The 19,643-nt window shown below is 38.6% G+C and overlaps 1 protein-coding gene across 7 annotated transcripts in view; it reads right to left on the bottom strand.

Moving 5' to 3' along the window:
- epha7 (eph receptor A7) overlaps window positions 1-19,643 on the bottom strand; it is a 173,283-nt gene that overhangs the window by 107,166 nt on the left and 46,474 nt on the right. For 5 of the 7 annotated variants that reach the window (XM_016665067.1, XM_016665066.1, XM_007540522.2 and 2 more), the window contains one exon: window positions 9,902-10,237. In XM_016665067.1, coding sequence (XP_016520553.1) covers window positions 9,902-10,237 — 336 coding nt within the window. The other 2 variants (XM_016665069.1, XM_016665068.1) reach the window with 2 other exon arrangements.

A 19,643-nucleotide genomic window follows, 5' to 3' on the forward strand; every position in this document is an offset into this window, starting at 1 on the left:
ATCAAGGTAGAATATTCATAACAGTTTTCTACATGAAGTAGCTGACATTTTATTTCACTCCTATAAAGAGAGAAAAACAAAAATGTTGTACCTTTCCACTCCAAAGCTAAGAAGAAACTGATTTAATTCAGCTTCTACTTTATTGTTTTACATTCCCTGAAAGGAGTCTATGTGCAGCACAACAGTGTGTAACTTGGAACATCCACACACTGCATACTGTGGATTAAACTGTTCTTCAAAACAGTGCAAAAGACAAAAATGTAAACAGATCAAGAGTACGGACGGAAAATGGAAAACAATATGGCTGATTGCTTAAAGGAGCACCTTTGTAGTCATCATTATTATTTGCAAAATGCATATTTCAGTGACAAAAGCAACATTAAACACTGAACACATGGTGTCAACTTTTTCCATTGAAAAATCATATTGGAATATATCCAATCACCGCCACCTATTGGATTTGAGGCCAAAACTGTTGTCCAATGAAAACTAACCAAATGTCACCAGGAAGAAAAAAAGAGGGTCTGCTACAATTATCTAAACTTATTTGTATAAGCTTAGATTTGGTGGTAAGCTAAACATCTTGAGCAAAGGGCTGAAGTAGTCTGGACCATATATTTCTGAACTATATCACATGCTACTGAGTCTTTTTGTATAACAGTAAGAAAACATATCAGAACTAAATATCTGAAGCTTCTATATCAGCCCACTAAACCCACAGAGGCTGAGGTCTATTCTTGTCTGCTACCCAGCATGAATGTCTTTGCCTGAGTTCGTTCCAAGGCGCTGAAACAGCCAGTTGCTCTGACAGGCTTCCTGCACCAAAAGAAAGGGGTGTCCAACGTCTGCAACAGGGAGCGAATGAAAAGGAACGACGCAATGCCAGCTTTTGTGAGGGAGGACTCATTCAAGCACAGCAGATTCGGGGGGATTTAGCGAGCTCGTCTGCCAGCAATAAAAGGTTGAAACAGGATACTTGGAGAGATTAATTACCTAGATAGGCCACGATAATGCCATTTAAATGGGAAAGTAATTAAAGTGCACCTTCCATGAAAATTATTCATTGCTGACGGATTGGGTGACAGACAAATCAGGAGCCATTTACAAAAATGCTACAGGTTAAGTGCTCCGAGCTGCTGCTCTGAGACCACCACAGTTTTATTGCAGCTGTTGGTTCTAACTGCTTTGCCCAGCTCTCATCAAATTACCGTGCGCGGGGCCGGGCAGGGTGGGGGGAGATGGGAGTAGGGGGAGGTGAAGAGAATGGACTCCCAAGTAACGTAAAACCGGGGACAAATGCTACAAAGAAGGATCCGCTTAACTAGAAAATTACACTGGCTGGCACAGGTCAGTGGGGACTCCTCAGAATCAATCAATCCTCCTGTTTAGGGCCACCATGGAAGATTAGAACACAAACAGGGATAAATCAATGCTGTTATTGTTCCCCAAGTGTTACTTTCACAAATGCACAGAACAATATCCATTAAGTGATGATTAAGTGTCAATAAAGTGGACATATAGGTTACCAGCGAAGAGCCGAGTATCAATTATCACTTCTGTTCTTCTTAAAGATCATTGCTCTTAACTATCAAACCATGCAGAAAACTCGGCTGGTTTTCTCTCTGAAGTGCAGACGCTGAACTGCTGGAGGAAAATGAGTCAGGCGGAGACGGCCAAGCTAAATGGGAATATTTGCTTCTCATGGAACGCACAGGCATAGAAGCTCTTCAGATCAAAGACGAATGCTCAGCTTACATTCTGCTGCTCCATTGTGCTTTTTTCCCTTTTCTCATCCTGCACAGAGAGACTGCACCAAAGGGAAATAAGCCTGTTGTTCTCTTTGAATGTTAAAGTAGGTTTTTACTTGAGAGGGACATCATCCAAAACTCGCATAATAATACACAAGCAAATGAAACCAAAAAATGGTAACACATATAAACTAAATGAAGTTGTCTGGATGAAAAACAAGGATTGGAAGTTTTATCCTTAGAAATGTAGATTAACAAATAGGACTACACTGGTTTAGACGTTTGATACAACAGATTGTCAAATAGTGTTCCAGGCAAACATCTGTACATGCAGAATATTCTAATTTTGCTTAACTGTTGAAGTAACAATCTGCACAGAACAATATCCAGCATGCTTCATATTCACTCAAATAAAAGCATGTGCATTAATTATTTGGACATGATTCATAAGAGATGGGACATTACTTTGTCTCATTCTAAGTTGTGTTATTGATAGAGTTAGTTGATGGGCATTGAGATGTCTCACTACTGACCTATTCGGTCCAATGATTTCTAGGCAGTTGAATTGATTGCAGTGGTACAGCTTGGTACTACTTCGTCACAGCCCAGTATAAAAGCACAGTGCTTCCTCCCTTCTCTCCCCACCCAGTGGGGAGTCGAGTTGGAGTAGCAAACTCTGCCATGACGACTGGCGAGCTTTGATCGATAGCTTTACTCAGCTTTACAAATGTGTCATTTATTTGCGATGAGGACAGAGTGAAATGGGTCTCCTCTGTTCTGACTATTAGCTGAGGTGTTGAACTGATAACTGTGTCAGACTTTCAGCAGTGCTCAGGAAGCTGGAGGGCTGATGGCTGCTCACTCAAAACAGACAGGCTGCAGCCGAGTTGCAGAGCGCTGTCACCATAAAAGTCTCCACAACACAGAAAAAGTCATTTGATTTATCACTAGTTCTTTTGAAAAACGGTATAGAGGAGTCTGAAAATGTGATAAATATAGCAATAAAGTGGAGAAGTTGACAACAGTGCTTTTCCTGATTTCCCATCTCACCTGTTTGTCATCCATTAAAGTGAGAATAATAAATATACAACTCAAAATTCACAAATAAACATTTCTGACATTTAAAAAAATAAATCAGTGACCAATATAGCCACCCTTCTTTTCAATAACAGTTATAAGCCTTCCATTCATGGAGTCTGTCAGTTTCTTGATCTGTTGACCATCAACTTTTTGTGCAGCAGCAACCACAGCCTCCCAGACACTGTTTTGAGTCCATCTTCAACCTGAAAAGGACCAAGAAGCTCATCTTTAATAATACCAGGCCATACCAGCGCCCCGCCTCCACCTTGCTGGTGTCTGATGTGAAGTGGAGCTCTGTGCCCATCACTGATCCAGCACAGGTCCATCCATCTGGCCCGTCAAGACTCACTCATCTCATCAGTCCATAAAACATTTGAAAAATCTGTCTTCAGATCTGTCTTGGCCCAGTGTTGATGTTTCAACTTATATATTTTCTTCAGTGGTGGTTGGGTTTCAGCCTTCCTTACCTTGGCCATGTCTCTAAACATCTTGTACTTCTGGAACTCCAGGTAGGTTGCAGTTATGGACTACAATAGCACTGGAAGATAAAGGGTTCCTGGTAGCTTCATGTTTGATTCTTCTCAAATCTTTGGCAATTAATTCACCTCTTTCTTTCTCAACACATTTCTTGTGACCCTGTTCAGTATTTGCAGCAAAACGTTTGATGGTTCTGTTATCACGCTCCAATATCTTATTAATTTCACATGTGCTGCATCCCTCTGAAAAACTTTTTACAATTCTGGACTTTTCAAAGTCATTTAAATCTCTTTTTCGGCTCATTTTGCATGATGCAAAGAAGCTGCCTAATAAATATGAACACCTTGATATAGGGTGTCGATCTCCTTAGGCCCCACCCTCCCTCATTAAACAAATACACATCAGCTGATATGTTTATATTCATTAAGCATTCAAGTTTATACAGTTTGGAGTTGGAAAATATGCACAAGAATGATGATGACATGATGTAAACTAAAACTTGGTTAATAATCATGCACACAGTGTAATAATAATTTCCCTAACTTGGATGATTGCATAAAACACTGCCTGTTGAAGAGCAGGTAGTATATTCTCTAGTGTTGCCATTTAAAATCAGACATTATTCAGACTCAGTCCCTGCTGCACAGATCACAGGATTTTGAGAAGGTTCTTTTCAATCATTTTGAAAGACATTATATGTATATATAAAAATATATATATATAAAAAAATATATATATTCCCTTCTCACCCTCCGCGGGTGGTCTCTCTTTCATCCTCTGAGCTCGGGTCCTCTACCAGAGGTCTGGGAGCTTCAGGTTCTCCTCCAGTATCTTGGCTGTGATACCATGTACGCTTTCCCTGACAGCATCTTGCAATATATATATATATATTATATAAAATAAAGTTATGAATGAAAAGTCTTTCAGAATTATAAATATTACAAAACTTCAGTTAAAAAATGTGTAAGATGTGTCCTGATGAGTTCCTCAAAAAGAGACAGAGAGGAATACATAACATTAGGGCCGTTACAATTCCTCGACTGATTTGTGTACCTCGATTATAAAAATCCCTTGAGGCAAATTATCTGTGGGATATCTGGGTTTTTGTCATTTTTCAGGGGACAAACAGGTACCTTAAAATGAGGGGCTCAATAAGTGGAATATGACCTCCTTTCCCCTCCTGGAGCTGCTAGTGACTGGTTTGAAAAGCGACAAAGAGCGGGATGGGAGGAGTCTCCGCTCCACCTCCTATACAGGTGGAGCGGAGACTCGTGCAGATAGAGGGAACACAGCGGGCTGCTGTAGCTCATGCTAAGTGTAGCTTTATGGCATGTGTGTGTGACTAAGGTGCCAAATTCAGACACAAAAGCTTTTGATAACTGGGCAAAGTGAGAGTTATGAATTAAATTGACTAAATATGAATACATAAACTAAAAACTTTAGTATGGAAATTATTCATAAATTGTGTATTTGTGAGCCTGCTACTTTATTATTAGATTGAATATAATTTCACATTTTTGTATCACTTTTCTCCAAGTTAACGTAATAAGTGAGCTACTATTATTACTAGGATAATTTTCTAAAGTACAGAAAAGTAATTGTTAGGTGTGGACAAACATGAAAATATGAATTGATATTGCTATACGATATCAATTCATCAATATTTTTGCCTTTATCAAATCTGTTATTCAGTTACTTGATTAATCGACAGAATAATCAATATATTACTTGAAGACTAATATAATTGTTTACAGCAGGTCTACATAACATCTAATGAGTGATTTAGAGCAAACAATTAATCTAACATACTTTTATCTGGACTGCGGGAGAACAGTATGCATGTTTAGAGTGTGATTGCTGCAAACAGAAAGACACTGACCACGACTCAAACTTAGGGTCATCTTACCTTAAGACAGTGGTTGTGGTATTTCAGCATTAAAATTTTCTTATGGACAGTTTAATTATGTTTGACGTTCAATGAGATATTTAAACTCAAGAAGTGTCACCGATCTGTGCTAAACATGAACAAATGAGTGCACTTGGAACTTGCAAACAAATACAGGTCCTGGAGTTCTTCCCATAAAACATTTCCCCTCCTATTTTTGCATTGTGATGTTTTGGACTCAGACCTCAATCTTTCCTTGAATAAATATTAATGGAGAGCAATGCCCACTCACGACTCTGCAGGAAGAACAAAAGAACTTGTTTACAAGTGTGCTTGTGGAGAGCTGAGGCAGCGAGGAACAACGAGGGTCTTTGAGGTTGGCTCTGCAGCTCTGCTGACTCACAATGGAGCACTGATTGAAACATGCACTTAACTTCCAGCACGGGGCGATTGCAGAGATGGCAACATCTCCTCAACACTGGGAATTACCATTCAACTGCTGAAAAGACAGAGCTGGAGAAATCAAGCTTACAAATGTAAGCTTCTTCTCTTCTTAAAGCCATTTAAAACAGCACAGAGAGGTAATCAGGTTTCTGGGGACAATAAGCACCCTGCACCTTATGTAGCTCTACCCTCACTCACACGTTTCCCTTGCTAAATTTTACGGAGGTGTGAATTTCTCATCAGATGCATTAGCATCTTTATTCATTCACTGCCTTTTGACACTCTGCTATGTTTACACTGATTATCATTCAGCAGGTAGGAACGGAAGGGACAGAAGAGAGTCTTCTTCCCTCGTCAGATTCTTTCAGTGCTAAGGGCCCCAAGCACCTCATTGTGCAAAGGTTAATCAATTCTGAATGACGAAGCATAAAAAGTTTTAATAATGCAGTCTTTCTGTAATGAATGGTCCAGAATACTTGCTTTAAAGGAGCAATCTTTGTGAGAAGCTCCAATGTTCTGATTATAAGGCAACAAATAATTTTCAATAATCCAAGACAGATCTTTAAGGGTGACTGTGCAACCTGAGTGACAGAAGTCTCATATCATATAGGACTTTCCTTTTGTTAACTATAAGATAAAAGCAGAACTTAATGTCACGAGTAACAGCTGTCCAATAAAAACTGGTTAACTGTGTGCTAACACAAGGTCAATAGTTTAGACATTTAAATAAAAAAGTCAGTGGCCTGTTCATCGTACTCACCATAACCAAGAATCTAACAGAATTAGTCATCCCTGATCCACAGAATCATCATCCAGAGGCAGCAGTTGTGTAATTCAGCTAGAATTTAAAAAGCCTGACATTCACCAACTAACAGAAGCTCAAATAAAGACTATAAAAAGTGGATTTCTTCCGAAGTTACATAGAAAAACAGACCAAACCAAAGACTACTTATTCAAAATTCCCCACATGGTAGTCTGGATGAACAGTCATCCGTGCTACCATCACTACTCATTACTATTTTTAAGACATCTTTAACTGCTTAGATTCAAGAAAAGCACATGAAAGAATATGGCTATTTTCAATCTTAATATATTATTTTCAGTAAAGTCTTCTGTTATTCCAACTTTTGGTATAAAGCCAGCATTCTTTTTTGTTGCCTTTTCATTGAACAGATGGAATAGTCACCTAGTTTGGACTTCTTTGGATCCCAAATAAAGTCTTAATTATTGCATCAATTACTGTTTAACCCTACTGCTCAATATTCCAACATTATCATCAATGTTGGTCAATTCAGTGGTGGTGTGATGTGAGGAGTGACGCAGGTAGACCCAGGATGTAGATGAAAATGAAGAATTTAATGAAAATGCTCAACAACAGTGCAGATCAACAGGCAGCACAGCAGAGCGGACACACAGAGGCTCAGCGCCGGTAGCAACTGAATTCAGACTGACACGACGAGCTAATGCCGACACAGGACTTCACAGTTCTACTGTGCCGGCAGACGAACTATCAAAGACAAAATTAGACAAGGACCCGACAAGAGACTAAGACAACAGGTGGACTTAAATACACAGGGAGGGTAATCAAGGGAATGAGACACACCTGGGAAGCAATCAATGGGAAGACGCAGAGACAACAGAGACTCACAGGACAGAACTGAACACAGAAAACCCTTACAATAAGTACACAGAAACACAGATCATGACAAACATGTAATCTGGGTAAAAATGTGCTACAAGTGTGCCAAGAAATGGATTCACATAAGAATCACAATTCTTTTTTAATATGATTCCAAATCAATAGAAAATGTCCCAAAATTGATTTTAAGAAATAAAACAATAAGACAAATCACTTGCTATCAGGCTCCACTTTGTAACAACATGGGACGTCCTGACATCACCACACAGCTGGCACTGGAATGTACACATGTGCGGGAAGAACCAAAACAAAGGAAACTACAAAACTGAAAACAAGATTCAACCGGCCCGTCTTTGTTGAAGGCAAACATGTGGTGGAATGTTGATATTTCACTTCAACTGTCCAGTTTTTGTACCCACAGGTAATATGAATACTTTAAAGTAGTATTTATTCAATGCAGTGAGGGATTAAATACATTTGCACTAAATAACAACAAAAGTGTGGATGGAAATTTCAACTATGTTGTTACGGAGGAGACTGTCTGCAGAAAGGTGACGCTCTCTCTGTGACTGTTAAAGAAAAATAGAAGATTCAAGGATTTTAGTGATTCAATTTAAGCCTGGATTAATGTTTAAAACCCTAAAAATGTAAGAATAAGTGGACTGTACTCTCACCATTCCTTTTCACTCTGTACATTTCAAACTTCCAGCACAAGTATTATTTCAGTCATGTACAGAAATACTCAGAAGACTCTGCAGTTTTTGGGTGTATCAGAGATGGACAAGAGGATGGGTGCAGAACTCTTGTGAACCACTTCGTGTCATGCGGTGGAAAGAATTATCTCATCTTGACAACAAATTAAATGATTGTGGATTTCAGGAGAAACAGGGTTCCATCATGGGAGAGGAAGTGGAGATGGTTGAGGAATATAAATGTCTGGACAGCAGATATGAAGCATCTATAAGAAGTGTCATCAATCAAAATCAAATAAAATGTTATTTGTATAGCATATTTCAGCAGCAAGGCATTTCAAAGTGCTTTACATCATTAAACACAAAAACACAGAGTCATGCAATGTTGACTCAACAGAGACAACACTGACTCTGTTGAGTGCCAATGAGTGTTCAAACCTCTTTCAAACCTTGAAAGAGGTTTGAACAGAGTCAAACCTCTTTCAAGGTTTGTAGCAAATTGCTTCAAACTTATTCTTCTATAAGTTTGGTCTGGGGATGACTGTGCAACCTCTGAGATACTGAAGGATGGGTTCTTCATAAAATCAAGAAAATTATGGAAAATTTTTCTTTTCATGAAAAGAGGGAAAACAGAGTGTTCTCAGTCAGAGGCTTCTTCAAATTCACTGTAATGCAGACTGCAACAGGAGATCTTTCCTGCCAAAAGCACGAACTATCTACAATGACTCTTTAAAGAATCTGAATGAGAGAGTTACAACAACATTTAATTTCCCTTTGGTAAAAAAGTATTTATAACATCTCCATTTATCACTCTGCCTCGAAAGCAGAGTGGATCATGAGGATCCTTTTCAAACCTGAAAACTGAGGCAGAAATTATTAGAACTAGTGATTTCTGTTTTGAGTCGATTAGGAATTGCCAAAAAAAATCAGAACCAAATCTAATTGTGACATAGAAAACGATTCCCAGCCCTACTGTGTGCTGTCTCTATGCCAGTTGTAATGATGATGGACCCTGAGAGAACACATTTTAATCATCAGTTTATCCTCCAGTCTACATTGTTCTGCCCTTTGCCACACGGTCCCAGCTCCACATGCCAGCATGTATGTGGTGTCATGACGTAAACCACTCCAAATACATCATCTCTACCATCAGAGCTCAAGCTTTTGCTGAGCTGTATTGGTCCCTAATGCCTTCATCAAATGGATCCAGAATACATAAATATCCTTCTTTCTGATTAAAAACATAAAACGGTAAATGATAAAACAATGCGTTGTTGACAGGAATAGTTATCCAGGTACAGAAATTGCATAGTCAGCCGGAGCCCCAATACTCTATTTGCAGCTATCTTCTAATCTAATCTGGTCTGAACGTGGCCTTTTGGGCCAACTGTTTCATGGACGCTTGAGCATGAAAGAGGAATCTTGTTGAGTGGATCTATAGAAATAATGAATTAAAAAAAGCTTTAGAGTCTGTCACCACAAAATACACCATTTTAATTACAGCAAATTCCCACGAGACTGAGCTGCACATACACTCTCAGCTCTTTAGGTACCGCTCTGAGCTTGCATCATTGCTAAGCTAATAATCTTTGCCGCTGCAGTGCTGACACACACATTAAATTAATCTGGGTAATATTCATGGCGGAAATATTATGGATCATATCAGTCTATACCCATTAATGTTAATTGGAAATCATTACCAGGACTTGTGTATGAGAGGTTTTCAAAATTAAACTGTCAATCGTCAGGGTGCAAATATCTGATGCTCTCTCAGCTGGAGCAAAGTGCAGGCTTCTCACTGGCACACAACAAACTGTGCAAAGACTCATGGGAAGCATTTTTAAACTTCTGGGTTTTGATACAGAAAAACAACAAAAGAGGAAAAAAAACAAAGAAACTTTCAAGATGAAGTAGCAATATCAACAAACTGCCTTACCTGCTTGACCTGTAGCAATGCTGACCGCTGCAAACAGCCTTTGAGTCCTGCTCAGATCCGACACGCCGTTGACAGCTTCCACCTCTAAGGTGTAGTTGGCATGAGCGAGCAGGTCTGTGATGCTAACGTAAGTGTCCACTAATCCGGACTGGGCGGGGGAGTATCCCACATTTGGACCACACGGTACACATTCCTCGGGCTCCCAGCTGCAGCGGCGGCAGATCACCCTGTAGGTGACGTCGTTCCGCCCGCCAGTGTCAGCTGGTGGGCTCCACTCCAGATTAACTGTGGTCTGGTTGATGTTGTAGACCAGGTTCTGTGGCGCAGAGGGAGGTCCTGTCAAAGGTGGACACACAGAGGAAGACAGATTTAGATAAATGAGTGCCAAGAGAAGTGACAGCCAAGTGTGTGCATGAACTGGATCTGTGCTTTAACTGTTCTCTGAGAAAAAGAAAAAAGCTGTAGGACATGCCAGCTCCAGACCCAGAGCCAAACACTGACACTCAATTATAATAAGAGTCAGAGCCAGAAAAAAAGCTCTGCAGGTACGCTGACAGAAAGGGAGCCGAGGCAGGTACCAAGGTCAGTGGTAGAACGCAGAGAAATCAAGCAGTGTAGACTGAATAAATTTTATAGTCAGAGTTCAGGCAACATTGTTTATATCACTTATTATTAATTCAGATAAAGTGAAACATAAAGGGTCCCCTTCTATTTATTCCTATAATGGAAAATCTCAAAGTTAAATCAGGCACCAGAAGACTTTTTGTGAAGATCTTTTGGTCCATTATTTCACATTACAGAGAATATACAGAAATGCGATTTAAATATGCTTCTTTTTCGTGGCCTAATGTTTGAATTTATTCCAGGTTTTATACAAATAACAAAAAATCAGTTTATATAAAACATTCTACAACATTATGGTCAGAAATGAAGTTTTACAAAGAGACTTTTGTGTTGATCTTTGACAACACATTACCTTGAACAAAACCTGAATGAGAAATCAGTGTGAAATAAATTCTTCCCTTCGATTGGCTTCTTATGTGCAGTGTGAACTTTTTTTTATATTTATTTTTATTCTTTCATACAGGCAGCTCTTCAGGAGGAGAGGTTTCAGCTCCAGGTTTGGATGCAGATCCTCTTCCTCCTCCTGACATCGTCTCTTCACTTTCTCCTCATCTTTTATATACATAAATTATAGGAATACTTTTTCATGATTCCCCAAACATTGGCTGAATATCTGCGTATGTTATTGTAATAAATAAATTTTTATGAAAATGTTTTGTCTCTGTTTATTTTGTAAGATTTGAGTTTAAAGCTCAGACTACATATAGGTTGATACAAATTAAATATTAAATAATTATTTTAATGTTTATTGCTTATAAATCCAGTGCTAAGAAATAATGAAAAGTATCAACTCAAAAGTTGTTCATTATGTTTAGTCAGTTGAGTCTAATAAGTTATAATAAATAGGACACGCTGGAGGGACGATGTCTCTCAGCTGGCCTGGGAACGCCTTTGGATTCCCCTGGAGGAGCTGGAAGAAGAGGCTGGGAGAGGGAAGTCTGGGCCTCCCGTCTGAAGCTGCTGCCCACGCAACCCGACCCCGGATAAGTGGAAGAAAATGGATGGATGGACAAACAGTCTCATGAAGGGAACAAAGGGTTTGATTTCTAATTGGACAGTAATATGTCACTTATAAAAATGTGAAAAGATACAGAAGAGGATAAGGGGCCTGTGACATTTTTCTAACACCAACTGATGTACAAGATTGTTTTTTTTTCTTTTTTAGATTAAATTCTGAATTCTGAGATTAAAGACACAATGATGACCTTTTTTTCTTTCCCAAATTCTCTTCCATAGGCAAACATTTATTTAGTTAATCTTTTAATAATCTGGCACATTATTTCAAACATTTCCTACCTGGTAGAAATCTATATCTACCAGGTAGGAATATATTTCAGTCAAATACCTATTTCCAGGTATTTGACTGAAATAGATAGTACTATCTATCTATTAGTATATTGTATATACTGTATATACAATTTTTTGTATATACAAGACAATATATTGTATATTTATTTTGGATAAATATACAATATTTATCCAAAAATATTGTATAACCTTTTTTGCATGCTTGTTCATGACATACCGGATTATAATTGGTATGCTAATGCTATTCAGAAAGGAAAAACTTAAACTAAAGGGTTTGAATGACGGGCAGAATGTTCTAGTCGCGGTTTGAGCGTCTTTTTAAACCAGAGCAGATTAAAGGTTGGTAAAAAAAAAAAATTGGATGGACTAGCCCTTTAGATATTTACTGAATGGGAAGCTGCATTTAGCAACCATTAGCTTCATATACAAAACAAAGTCGGAGTTAAAGGCCATCTGTGTGAAAAGTATTATAATCAAATTAATCACATGCCGCTTTGGACGAGTGTAGAAAAACAACAGAGAGACAGAAAGAACTATGCAGGCTGCAGGGAGACACGCTTGTTCGTTTCAGGCTATATACTGTAGTATTTTCTGCCAGCTGCAAGTGACCAATGTCTGGTATTATTTGTTTCTCACAGGAGCATTATTTCAACTGACTTGCGGCTGGCAAAAAAATACTACAGTATATATAGCCTAAAAAGAACAAGCTTGTCTCCCTGCAGCCTGCATAATGTGTATGATACGACCCCTGTGTAAGCCGGACAGAGAGAACTTCCGGGTCAGATCGCTTGTCAAAAATGGAATAATGACAAGTGAAATTAACAGGTTGTTTTCTTTATTTTTGCAATTGCCATTTTTTCTAATTTCGTTTTAAAAATGAAAAAACAAAAAGACACATGCTTGTTTTGTTTTTCCAATTTTATTTAAAAAAAAAACAAAAAAAAAACAAAGAACGAACCATACACGGATTGAAGAGAATTTATTCCCCTCGTTTAATCTACCATTTCTCTTTCATACATTTGATTTGTTGTTGGCTTTCAGGGCCCTGTGATGGACTGGTGACCTGTCTAGGGTGAACCTCTGCCTCTCATCTGATGACTGCTGGAGATGGGCACCACCAGCCCCCCTCACCACCCTGCAAGGATCAGCGTGTTCAGATCATGGATGGAAAGATTTTAAGGTAGTTTGTCTCCTTAAGTTGACACTTAAAACAGCTTCATAGTTAATGCCAACATCAACTGACTCTGTGAAATTGCTGACTATTTTTTTCTACTTCTAACATAAACAGGCAAAGAAGTCACTCAGAAATGTTTTTCCACCCGAGGTATCCGGTACCAATCATCATCACTTCTGATGATGTCACATACATAGCGAATCTACAACAGCTGAAAATTGTAAGTCTCACTTTTTTCTTTGCCATTTTTCTGTACTCTTTAAAATACAAATGCTTTCTCTGTTTAATTGCTCTATTCTTTTTTGCAGGTTTCTGAAAAGTGCAGTGAATGTTCTGTCGTTGATCCTCACTGTTCTTAGGAAGGAGAAATGTCAGTTTATCTGGAATACTGTGACACTGTATCAAAACAATACCCTGTCCTTGCTGAAATATTTTTCACATTTCCTCTAAAGTGTACCTATTGTTTTATAGTACTGATTTTCATAAGCATGTTGTCTGTAAACTTTGAATGTATTGATAATTTGTACAATTCTGTTAAAGTATATTGGCAATGTACTCTTGAAAAATGTGGGTAACATTTTATTTGATGAGGTATGCATAAAACTTGACATGATACTGTCATAAACATCTGTTAGGAACATACTAAAAGGAGTCATGAAGTGTCATTTAGTAAATAATGACACTTAATAAGAAGTTGGATTAGAAGTCCGTTAAAAGTGCCAACTCTGCATTATTTTGTAAATAATGACACTAATGCATAGTTGGCACTTTTAATGGACTTTTAATCCAACTTTTAAAGTAACTTTGCATTAAAAATGTCATCATTTACCGAATTACACTTCATGAGAACAGTCAGACATTCATAAAGACTTCTTCATGTTTATGACAGTGTCATGTCAGTCTTATACACACCCCATCAAATAAAGTGTTACCAAAATGGTGATATATTGAAAGCACAATGTAATTTGTTTAACCTGGAAAGTGTGTTGTAACTGATCCTTCTTTGTTCTGTAACCTGATGTGTTTGCAGAAGGGGCATATAGGGGGGAAAAGTGATGACAATTCTAGGGGCCCTGACCAACAGGGGGCCCTCCACAATTTATTTACTGTTCATAGAAATAAAAAAAATATGTGGCCCTGTCAATTACAAAATTAATCATATTGTATTTTCGATGATTGTTTTTAGCAGTAAAAATTTAATGTTCTCACTCCCTGATCAAAAAACAAGCATCCATATTTGCCCTGAACCCCCCTATCTGTGTTAAATGGTTCGTTCCTGCTTGGAGCCTTCAGACTGACGCCGTTCAGCAGCAGACAGTAGGAAACAAGAACGATTGTGGCAGTTACTGTGCTGCTAAGAAAAGTTAGAAAATCAGGTTTTCAAAAACAATAGAGAGGGAGAGAGAGAAAAAGGCAAGAGTGTTAATTTATAACCCAGTTTTTCTCCAAGAGGTGAGTAGACTGTGAGATCATCAACCATTTAGCAGAATTAGCTTAGCTACAGACTACTGTATGGCATGAGAGGTAATCTGTGAAAAATCTATTTCCTCTGCTTTCTCCCAGTGCTCTCTAGAAACAACCAATCAGTGCCAGGAGAGTTTTAGTGCTGTCAATCACAATCTCATGTGGCTCATCCTTCCTTCCCTTTGCTCTGTGCTAAGCTGCAGCTAGCATAGCCTGTTGTGAATGCTTAGTCTACTTAGCATAGCTACCAGTGATGGCAGATAAATGATTTTCCTGTAACAATAAGTTGTTTCTCCACCAGTAGCACGTTTAGCAGTGAGTGAATGAAGTTGATTGACAGCACTAGAGCGTCCAACTGGTTCTGATTGGTTGTTTTGGTCAGAACTGTGCATTACTTTAGTTAGCAATAGTAATTCAGGAAGAAGGTGGAGGAGATTGATTGTTTTCACAGATTATCTGTCTCATAACAAACTGCTACGACATGGTGACAGCTTTAACAAATATGGAGAAAACATATTTTATTAAAGTGACATACTGCAGCTTGATAAAATGCAACTACATAACATTTTTTGAGAAGTCTGTATTGCTTCATATATATTTTGCTTATGTTGCCTATGACTGTTGCTCATGGGGAGACATTTCAGTATCCTAAAACTAATAGAAAAAATGTAAGCAACTTACTTGCATACTGTATGCATATTGTATTTTACTCTTGCATGTGAAATTCATGAGCAGTAAATATTGTACTAGTTATTAGTATTGGACCAAAGAAAGCAAGGCAGATGCAAGCCCTTTGAAATTGTGACGCTTTTGATGGGTCAGATAGACTCAAGAAATTGTAACAGCAGCTGCGTGGAGGGGATGGGGGGGAGGGATTCCTGGCAGCGCCCCTGGTTTGCAGTACTGTAGTGTAGTGTGTATGAAGCAAGTAATGTACAAAGTGGCAAAGCAGAGTAATAAAAACATTAAGTAACTAAAAAGTGTACTTCATTAGCAATTATAATGAACCAAAAGTGTAATAGCAGCATTCTGTAATCACACTACTAATATATTAAATATGTAATGCCAATACAGTGATCCCTCGCTATAACGCGGTTCACCTTTCACGGTCTCAGTACTTTGCGGATTTTTTTGTGCAGTTTTTTTCACAGTGCATTGTATTCTGCGACCTGTTTGGCTAAACAGTCTCCAAGATCCTTCTCTACCTGTGTGCCAATAACGTTACGGTATTTAAATATAAGTAAGACAGATTGGCCATTCAGGAGATGAAAGCTGAAAACTTTGAATGCCTGATGGAAAAAAACTGGCCAGAATCGGCGCAAATCCCGACCAGACTCGCTTGACGAGATCCATCGCTCTGCCGTAGATACAGCTGTGAATCTCATGGGGCAGTTTGGAGGAGACGCTTTAATAACACGACTCCGGATCACATTAAGGCCCGATTGATGCACACGAACATCCGCTGACCTGAAAACAGGTTTTGTTCTTTGGTTTCAATGTAGAGTATTTTATTATGCTGTATAATAATTGGAAAACTAAAGGTAACTACTTCACAGATTTCACTTATCGCAGGTTATTTTCAGAACTCAACCCCCACGTAAAATGAGGGATCACTGTATTCTTAAAATACATTCTAAGAATATTTTAAATGTAACCCAATCACAATAATAGTACACCCAAAATATACTAATCAAGCACGTTTATATTACATAAAAAGCAATATACTTAAAGTATACTAAGTGCAACTTAAGTTGTCCAAAAAAGTACGTTGAAGTATGGTGAGTACACTTTAAATTATACTTTAATACTATTTAAATACTACTAAAGTACACCAAGCACAAAATTAGTTGTTCCAAAATGTCACACTTTAAGTTAACTAATTCATAGAATACTTGAAGTATACTCATGATTAGTCTGACTTAAAATATGCTCAAGTATGCTAAAATTTAACATAATTGGTACATTAATTTTTCACCAGGGAAATCTTGATGTGTTTCAGTTATTGTCATGAAACTGTGGAATGAATCAAATGATGGCCTCAAATGATGTGCTTTATTTGTGAGCTTTAAAAGACCCTTAACATGTAGAATTATGAAAACTTACTCTGTTAGGTATAAGCTGTTATATCTAACAGTGTATATCTGCATATATGTAGATGTATATGTATTGTGTAATCATGTGTATTTATGAATATACATGCATCTATGCAGGTGCATGCTTAAATACAAATGTGTGTATGTGTACTTATGTATGTATATGGACAGAAGACATCTTTCATTACTGTAGGCTGCTGAGTCTCTGAATAGGGTAAATACGCATAAGCTTGGCTTTAGCCTATTCATTTTTTGATAAATTCTGGGTTTGTAAAGTAGTATTTTACTTTTGCTTTCCTTTTTATAATGTTGTTAATTTGCCAATATAACTTTAAGCTGAATCTGACATTGTTGTTCGTTGTCCTACCATGCTGGTGCCTGGCATGTGCAGCTGTGGCCTGATGATGGAACCAGTGGGTAGCGGAGCGAATCCACACAGATGGTGTCATCTTGCTACATCTCTCATGTGTAATAATTTATGTTACAACAACCTAGTCCTTATTGTACCTCTCCATCAAAGTTCAAGTCTACATGTTTACTTCCACTCGCCTTTCACACTGACTGTCAGACACTCAGTAACTGCCTATAGAATTTTCCTTGTTTCATGTAGCTAGAAGCCATGCACTACGGTCCAGTTTCTACAAAGGAATATGTCTGCATGTGTATCAAAATGTATCCAGTTGGAGCCTTTCATTGCAAGTGTCTAACAAATTTATGTTATTCTTACCTGCAACTCCAATTGGTGTTTCACCCAAGCTAAAGTTGAAAGAATGTTAGAGTTGATAACATAAGAAGTAGTAGAGCATCTGAGGACTGGAAAGACTTGCTGCAGTGTGAGATAAACCTTTCACTTTTTTTCTACAGTAATTATGTCTGTACCAGCCACAGGTGTTTGAATTGCTGTGTTTCCTAAGAATGGAAATCCTTGCATCTTTTGGAAAAAGGACACAAAATCTGTCTCCCCGTCAGCTTTTATGAGCTCGATTATCACCAGCCAGCTACACCAGTATGCCTCTATAACCACTTCTGCCACATGAAAAGAGCAAAAGACCCAAACACAACTTGCTCATAAATGTTCTCATAATGACAGAGATAAGCTCATCTCATAAAACTATGAAAAATGAATTGCTCCTTTTATCTTTCATGTTCCCTGCCGTAAGATTTTACAACCCAGATGTTCATATAAATAAACTCTCCCAAATGTAGTTAATGTTATATGACTAGTGCTATTTGTTTATGAATATTTTAAGGATATTTTCATTTTCCTCTATGGGAACTTGAAAGATCTGTAAAGGAAATTAAAAGGGAGGGCCTCGTAGCTCATTAGATTTGTCACATCACCAAAACAAACTGTAATAACAATACACTGACTTATTAAGGCAGCACTGAGTTGATTTCCTTTTTAAAACCAAGGGGAACACAGAAGCATCCATATTCATGGTCATTGGGTAAAAGAAGAGGCAGGCTGAGGACAGGGAAGATGAAAGAGCCACCTGTGGCAGGTGAAGTGGAGCGGCTGCCAATAGCACCACTCGACTCCAACACTCAGGATGGACTCCCAGTTCTCCTTGTGTCCAACGTGACAGTATGACTCAACACATATGAATTTAAAAACACTTGCACATGCTCACACACACTTTACAATATGCCTCAACATAAACAGGTGGGAACATCAATATGTCTGTCATTACTGGAAATGCAATAACGAATGATAATACATCTTTCGGCTTTTCAAGTCTAAAGTAAAAGATTTCAACATAAGGAATTAAAGTAGACTTAAAACACTGACAGTAGGTTACCTTTACAATAAATTACTTGATTGCACTATATTACTTAGCTACTACACTATGCTAATTTAAATTATCGGCTTGGCCTAGATAAAATTTGTCCTGAGAAATTAAGCTCAATGAGATCCCAGACAGAGCAATGATAAGAGATGAGGATTCATCAGAAATGTCCAGTGTACAGCACAGACCAAAAGTTTGGACACACCTTTTCAATCAAAGAGTTTTCTTCATTTTCATGACTATGAAAATTGTAGATTCACACTGAAGGCATCAAAACTGTGAATTAACACATGTGGAATTATATACTTAACAAAAATGTGTGAAACAACTGAAAATATGCCTTATATTCTAGGTTCCTCAAAGTAGCAACCTTTTGCTGTGATTACTGCTTGGCACACTCTTGGCATTCTCTTGATGAGCTTCAAGAGGTCGTCACCTGAAATGGTCTTCCAACAGTCTTGAAGGAGTTCCCAGAGATGCTCAGCACTTGTTGGCCCTTTTGCCTTCACTCTGCGGTCCAGCTCACCCCAAACCATCTCGATTGGGTTCAGGTCCGGTGACTGTGGAGGCCAGGTCATCTGGCGCAGCACCCCATCACTCTCCTTCTTGGTCAAATAGCCCTTACACAGCCTGGAGGTATGTTTGGGGTCATTGTCCTGTTGAAAAATAAATGACGGTCCGACTAAATGCAAACCGGATGGAATAGCATGGCGCTGCAAGATGCTGTGGTAGCCATGCTGGTTCAGTATGCCTTCAATTTTGAATAAATCCCCAACAGTGTCACCAGCAAAGCCCCCCCCACACACCATCACACCTCCTCCTCCATGCTTCACGGTGGGAACCAGGCATGTAGAGTCCATCCGTTCACCTTTTCTGCGTCGCACAAAGACACGGTGGTTGGAACCAAAGATCACAAAGTTGGATTCATCAGACCAAAGCACAGATTTCCACTGGTCTAATGTCCATTCCTTGTGTTCTAAGCTCAAACAAGTCTCTTCTGCTTGTTGCCTGTCCTTAGCAGTGGTTTCCTAGCAGCTATTCTACCACGAAGGCCTGATTCACACAGTCTCCTCTTAACAGTTGTTGCAGAGATGTGTCTGCTGCTAGAACATTGCTAGAGCATTGACCTGGTCTCTGATCTGAGCTGCTGTTAACCTGCGATTTCTGAGGCTGGTGACTCGGATGAACTTATCCTCCGCAGCAGAGGTGACTCCTGGTCTTCCTTTCCTGGGGCGGTCCTCATGTGAGCCAGTTTCTTTGTAGCGCTTGATGGTTTTTGTGACTGCACTTGG

The sequence above is a fragment of the Poecilia formosa genome, unplaced genomic scaffold (assembly GCF_000485575.1).
Source record: "Poecilia formosa unplaced genomic scaffold, Poecilia_formosa-5.1.2 Scaffold546, whole genome shotgun sequence".
Lineage (NCBI taxonomy): Eukaryota > Metazoa > Chordata > Actinopteri > Cyprinodontiformes > Poeciliidae > Poecilia > Poecilia formosa.